Here is a 7,500-nt window from a genome sequence, read left to right on the forward strand (position 1 = left end):
CAACTGTCACTAAATTGTTCATTTTCTTAGTCTGTTACATTCATAGACCTATTTACTGTTTATAAAGCAATATGCACTTACAGGTTTTGGAGATGGCTTGGGCTCCGAGGGTCGCATGTGCAAGTGGGTCATCATTGCTTGAAGACGTTCGCGTTCTTTAGAAAGCTGTTAAGAAAGAGTGAGATCAGAAGCATTTTAGAAATGACTGATACAGCTATTTTATTGCAGTGATACATCTTATCATTGAGCTTGTCTCAGTGTAATGATTCCTGCATATAAAAGTCTATCTCAGTAGAAACTTATCTGTGAGGAAATGCAACTTTGGGCATGGGGAAAAAAAAAACTTTTATAGCCTTTCTTATGTTAAAAGGTCAGAGAAAACAAATAACACTTCATCTTTTTGTCAATAAGAGAATTGAGGTCACAGTTGCCTCGACAGTAACAAGTTACTAAGACCATAAATTAGAAGGCCCATAGTGTCTTTTTAAAGTCCTGTGGACACTGTTAGCAATGGACTAGTGCCAACAGCTGTGAAGGGGTGAAGGGTCCTCAAAGCACAGTGCCTGCCAGGATTGTCTACACACTTCATCCTTTCCCACTGAGGTCCAGTTAGTGCCCCCTGCAATCTGCCATCATCAATCTAATTCAATAGAGTGACAGAGACCAGGCAGTGTGAAACGCTGAACTCTGCCACTGAGTCGGCATCTACACTGCACTGGGTCTCATTACAACTGATGGACCTTACTTTTCTATCAGTCAGACAAAGCAAAAAATGGCATAATTGGTCACACTGCAAGCAGAATCTTCAATTGGACTGTTACGTTACAGAAAAGCCTTTGCAAATGGTAAACAGCTTTTAAAAATCCTTCAATCTGCTTCAGAAAACATTTCTTATTATTTACAAACCCTGTGTTTTATTCTATCTGATTTGTGATTGATTTTCACTTAACCCACTACATAAATATTTGCCTTGTCTTATTTTAGTTATCTTGCCAAACAAAAACACATTAAAGATTTTTGAAATGCAGTGTCAGCAAAAGTATAAAAATGTATAAAGAAGAGTATGTTACAGAAATGAAAATAATTTGTTTTAAGTAGAAACAGAGTTACAAGAATACTCAGAAGCACTGCCCTAGAAGGCATATGCTTGAATAGCTATATCTATCTATCTATTACGCTACTGGAAAAAAGATATATCTTTGTGTTTAACGTTGCTATTTTCTAAGTAAATCTGGACTGTTTCCTTGCATTAATTTTGAATTCAATTCCGTTTAAGTAGGAATGTGTGATGAGTGGACTTGTTAGCTGTACAGAGCAACAGGAAATACTGGGTATTCTATTCTAGTACCTGTGCTATTCTGGATATATTTTAATTAGTCCTACAATGAAGAAAATACTGAATATATTTTGGTCACTGTACCTGTGGTTACAAACACACTTGATGGAGGGGAGAAAAAAATGTTTCTTTCCAAGATATTAAAACTATGCCACTTTAGACACACACCATTTGTTATGATGTAAAATCCTAAGAACCGCCCCCCACAATCAGGATGGGTCAACATTAAACCAGTAAGCTTTCAGCTCTCAGCTTCCAACAGCTACTTGTACTTCATTTGAGTATGTAGCTCGCCCACATAAAGGAGAAAAAAGGCATTACTTTCACCACAGTGCTCTTGGTTTCTGGTATTAAAATACAAAAACCTTATCAGAATTAGTTTTCTAAAGAAAATACATGTAGTCCTATCTGAAATGTAGCCAATAAGCCAATAAGACTGTTTACCAAAGCTCAAGAAATCTAAATAGTTTTAGATCTTTCCTCCTCAAATACGATATTCATTCAGATAAACACAAACTAAGATAAAGGACCCCATCCCTGGAGATGAAATGGCTGAAATGTAAGATGATGCTGTGACCACGTCTGTGTGCTGGTGACCCATGGGTGCTGTAATGGCTCCTACAACCTTTTGGTTTGCTCAGAGTAATCTCAGGCTTGACAGATGCTCCTTTCATAACCTGGATATGTTTTTTGTCTATAAAACAGTCAAAGGCCCCAAAATTTAACAACTAATTCTAGAGAGACCATGCAGAGAGTTATGCATGTGCCCAGACATGGCCCCCCTTGGAGACAGCCAGAATGCTTCTGGTGAGAAATAAGTCCTTCTCTGTTATCAGCCATATAAGATACAGAAACATAAGAACTGCCATTTACTGGGTCAAACCACAAGTCCATCAAGCCTAGCATCCTGTCTCATACAATGACAGAGAGGGATCAGATGCTGATAAAGATTCTCCGTTACTCAGAGCACTCAGTAACAGTGCCTTAACTCCAGTGCAGCTATCCGGTCACCTGATGTAAAACATGATGGTAACTTGTAATCCTGTGTTGCCAGGAATTTTTTTTTTTTTTACAATACTTGGCACTTACACAGCATTATACAAACATTAATTAAATTGACTCCCCCTACATTTACCAATTTAACTTATTTAGCCCATTTACATAGGGAAAACTAAAACATGAAATAAGCTACTTAAGTTGCCCAAGACCACAGAAAGAGTCCCCTCTCATAGCTCAATCCACTAAATTGGTGGTTCCCAATCTGTGACCCATGAGACCATGGAAAGTGTGCTCTATATATCTCTCACAGTTCTGCAAGCCTTTAATGTATTTTCAATTAAAATTATGATTATCAGGATGCTTTGCAGGAAATTGTGAGAGATGACAATGGTCAATTTGTTGAAAAAGTTTAAATCAGGATGACTTGAAAATGTTGAGGTCTTAAAGTCTCAAAAACTGTTTTTATGGGCATCAACATATGAACCAATAAATACAGCCCTTTTATGCAACAACCATTAAGATAGGAGCTTTAATTCAAGTAAATGAAAATTAAATAACTGAATGGATAATGTGATCATATAACAAACCTGTATTTCTAGCTGCTGAACCACTTGCATTTGCACTCGACATTGAGCAGTGCTTCTGTCATCCAATGCATGTTCATTATTAAGGTGCCTAGAAAGGAAAGAAAAATTTAGTAAAATATAGCATTAAGTCGATTGTAACTTCTTAATGACTCACATTTTACTTGCACTCTCTGCACAGGACTCTAGTTAACCTCATGTGTAGTTTTGGGAAAAGCTTGAGGTGTGACATGCCTAATATAGAATGATGTAGGACAGCAAAACCAGTGGTGTGAAATTTTCCTTGAGCTCCATAAAGTGTTGATACACACTAGGGAGCACATGATCCTGTACTCCTAATGTTTTGTGCATCTCTGCCAACACAACACAAACTACCCTGCAGGGTATGGACCTGGCTACTAGTGTATTTCCCTTATGAAAGAGTTGTTAAGGAGCAAAGACTGACTATAGTGATTTTTAGGATATTTTCAATCCCTGTTGCTGGTTTGCTAGAGTGAATGAATGTAACCCTTATGAAAATGTCTCTATCACTCTCCTGGAACATCATTAAAAAGTCAGGTAATCATAAAAAAAATTAAGGAGTACACAATTTTGGAACATCACAAATTTGGGCAAAGAACCCTCTGCAGAAGTTTCTTCATCCATCAATCAAACCCCTTTTATGTGTGAAGAACCAAAGGGTGGGCACAAAAACTATTGCATCTGTTAAGGATAAACTCCCTCTCTTACACCCTTATGGATTGCAAGGCTCATTTACTTCTGTTTTGTGAAGGACAAATATTTAAATTCTTGTGACAAATTACTTTTCTCCAGGATCATAAATGGCTCTGTTTGGAATAGATTTTCTGCAGGGCATGAGTTTGCACTTACACAGGGTGGAGAAGACATAGGGAGTAGGTCAAGAAGGAAAGGTTGAAGGTCAGCAGTTACAATTACATGAAATCACTACCAAGTTCCCCTGTTGGCTGGGATACAAGATCAGCAGGGACTATTGTACAGATTCAGACACAGTTCCTACCACCTATACCTTGAAGGAAAGATACTTTCCATTCTTCCCTGTTCTACTGATCTTTCTGCATTGTACAGTATAGTTACTTGATACTTGTGCTGTGGCCAAAATGTACTCTTAGTGAACAACCAAAGAGAAAGCAGAGGATCTGCATCCCATTTTCCACTTACAGTTTTTTGCTATTATTCAATCTTGGTTTAAAAGAGGGAGTGAAATAAAACTCTTCTGAATGTGATTTGAAGGCTAGCAAGGTATGCTAGTCAGCTTCTACTATTAGTGCATGAGGCATGGCTGGGGAAAGAGGTAAGTAATAATTAGGGATCTAGGTTTTCCATTTCCCACAGAAAAAATGGGGATTTTACTCTTTACTGGAGGCAAACGTAGATTTCTCATTTTACTGGAGAAATCCATGGATTTTGCATTTTTGCAGAGTTCTCTGCAAGCTAGCAGAGTTCCAGTCTGCAAGGAGTTGGGAGGGAGTGGGAGGAGGGAGGTCAGGTACAGGGCACCACGTGCATCTGTATGCACATGGCTGCTAGGAAGCCTGGAGAGCAACTCCCACAGCTAAGTGTGTGTATGAGTGGAGGGGAATTGAGGCCCCCATAGGGAGGGTGGGAGGGAGGTAGGCAGGGCTGGGGATGCTGCCAAGCTGAGCGATGTGTGGGACATGGCGCCCAGGGCCGCAACGTTTGGCCACAGGGCCCTGGCAGGGAGCAGCATAGGGCTGCGGGTGGCTTCTCTGGGGGGGCAGGGCTGACTCCCTGCTGCTGTGCGCACTCCCAGAGTGGGGCAGGGAGGTCCTGTGCTCCCCAGATCTGTGCACAGGGTGAGGGTGGGGGCAGACTGCACACTGCAGGCTCAGGTTCCCTGCCTTGCTGCCCTCCCCCAAGACCTCTGCAGCCCAGCAGGTGCAACCTGGCGCTGCAGGGAACAGCAAGGGCCCACAGGGACCTCCTTGCTGCTGTGAGCTTCACACTGCCCTGGCAATATATTCCCTGCATACACAGCAGCAGTAAGGGACAAAACCCTGTGCCTTTAGCCCTGCAGCTGCCCCACACATAGGGGACATGTCGCTAGGGCAGTGTGGGGCTCACAGCAGCAAGGAGATTCCTGCATATCCCCACTGTTCCTTGCAGCACTGGGTTGCATTCGCCAGGCTGTGGAGGCCCGGGGGGGGAGGGGGAAGGGGGGGGAGCCCGAGCCTGCAGCCCATGCCCACCCCCACCCCACACACAGTTCTGGGGGGCACAGGTTACCCCTGCCCCCCAGGGAGTGGAGGCAGTGGGGAGGAAGGGAGCTGGGCTCTGCTCTGCTGCAGCAGCCGTTGCCTCCTGCTGGAGGCAGGGGGCTATGGACCCGGGTTCCTGGCCCCATAACTCTGGCAGCTGGGGGCCCCCTCCAGCAGGGCTGGGGCTCAGAGGGAGCTGTTGGGGGAAGCAAGGGGCCTTTCATTTTAATAATGGATTTGGGGGTTATGAGAGAATTAGCAATTTTTTAACGAGGGAAACCAGGATCCCTTATAGTAACGAAACCTTCCATTCAAGTGTGTGACAGAACACTTTGTATGAATCCAAAATTATCAAAAATTCAATTATTAGACAATAATCTGCAAGTGAGATTGCATTAAACTCAAATTTCACCCAAACTGTGTCCTCTACCCAAGTTCACAGAACTTACAGTCCACAGTTTTAAAAAGACTAAACCTGGACTTCAAACTAGATGCAAAAATAGAAGATAAATAAAAGCTGAAACAGAATGTGGTACATTCAGAACACACTCTACTGTTTTTACAAATGTTTATGGGGAAGAATGACTTTTCTACATCAATCTAAGGCCTTAATCAATAACACTGATCACCCAAAATACTCATTTTTACCACTGCTTCACATTTATTGACTTTGTTTCTGGCTAATTATAAAAACAATTAATCAATTTATAAATTTACTGACCTTTTGCAACGTTCTCTTCCTCATTACACATGCATACTTAAGTTCTAACAATGTGGGTGATTTATTAATATAATTTTTTAACATGTTTTCAGGTAATTTACTACAAGGTTGAGCCATGTCAAGGTTTCTAGATAAAGTGGTTAGAATAATTCAAAACAATGCACATTTGCATCTATTTTAAATAAAAAATGTTTGAGAAAGAGAGAGCAATGTACATGTATGCCCACAATCACCATCATTTACCACACCCCATTATGTATTATTATTCATGTGTTTTTGCCTGGGTGCACACACAGGAATACATGGTGGTGTGAGATGGTGTAGTAGAAATATTTCTTGGCTTGAGTTGGAGATGACTGCTTACTCATTATTATTTATTACTTATTGCAGCACCATATGTTTGCGCGACACTTACAAAACAGATACAGACACAGTCCTTGCCCTGAGGAACTTAACATACAACAGCAATGTGCAATGTGGATGAAGTAAGTCCAGTATAGAGACAATTTCAATATAATCGTAGTAACCTAGGAGACTGTTGCACATGTCATGAGAGTTGCACAATAATCTCCTGACACTAATGAGTGTCACCACAACCTTTATTCCATAATGTAGTTATTTTTGCTTTGTGTTTTAGAGAAAAGTAGTTCAGAAAAGCGTTAAAAGTTTTTTTTAAACATTATTAGGGCTATTTTACTTTTTTTCCTTTGCCTCTGAAGTCTGGTTGCTCTATTTATTATGCACATACAGGCAATGTAGTGATACAAAAACTAGGTCTAATGCATTTTTAAAAGCTCTAAAATATCTGTTCTTTGTACAAAGTTGATGCAGCATTAGGGTCCGTTATCTTGCAATCTGCTGAACAAAGATATATTCTGTGTCTTTGGAAGGCTGGGAATCTATCCTAAGTATATGTTTTTTTGTTTCTTGCTATACAGGTCAAGTTATCAGAACTTGTATTGGTCAGTCTCAATGATTTCACAGTATATTGCCAAGCCATTACCTTGAGCCAGGCAATTTTAAATCTTATATTAACCTGATTTATTGCTGAGGAAAAATAAACTTTATTTGGCAGTTTCTTTTTCCCCCTTAGAAGGGAAGTTATTTGAAAACTTCTTGGAAGTTTGGAGTGTTAGAAAAAGCTCTAACAGGAATGGATTATCCTTTTGAAAGTGCATAATGAGATGAGGTGCAAACTATATATGTTTTATTCCACAATTTGGCTATTTAATTTGGTGTAGAAGCGATGAGATTTTTTCTGGTTATATTGGCAATATATTTGATATTTTTTTATAGACACATAAGGAAGTATTACTACAATATATAATATACAGTATAATTAACATGCATTAGTAATAATTTTAAAATATTAACAGTGTGATTTGAATGCCCTAAAAGAGAGGAGAGATTAAATACTCTGGGATAGATTTTGAAGTTGGGCAAAAAGTACCATATTTCTGCAAACAGATCTAGATTCTGAAATACAAAAGATAACATATATAGCTATATAGGTAAGAATAGATACAGTTCAGCAAAATTTCTAGTGGACATTTACCTTACCCATATCAATTAACCTCTGTGTAACTTGGTACTCTTGTCAGTCTCTGTTCAGAAGCCCATGAC

General features: G+C 40.0%; 1 protein-coding gene across 23 annotated transcripts in view; it reads right to left on the reverse strand.

Annotated features, from left to right (window-relative positions):
- FOXP2 (forkhead box P2) overlaps nucleotides 1–7,500 on the reverse strand; it is a 651,774-nt gene that overhangs the window by 41,961 nt on the left and 602,313 nt on the right. For all 23 annotated transcript variants that reach the window (XM_090042266.1, XM_090042257.1, XM_090042255.1 and 20 more), the window contains 2 exons: nucleotides 2,923–3,010; nucleotides 82–165 (listed from right to left, as the gene is read on the reverse strand). In XM_090042266.1, coding sequence (XP_089898392.1) covers nucleotides 82–165; nucleotides 2,923–3,010 — 172 coding nt within the window. The remainder of the gene's footprint in view (nucleotides 1–81; nucleotides 166–2,922; nucleotides 3,011–7,500) is intronic.

Source organism: Crocodylus siamensis, chromosome 4 (genome assembly GCF_052110815.1).
Source record: "Crocodylus siamensis isolate JL-2025a chromosome 4, ASM5211081v1, whole genome shotgun sequence".
Classification (NCBI taxonomy): Eukaryota; Metazoa; Chordata; order Crocodylia; family Crocodylidae; genus Crocodylus; species Crocodylus siamensis.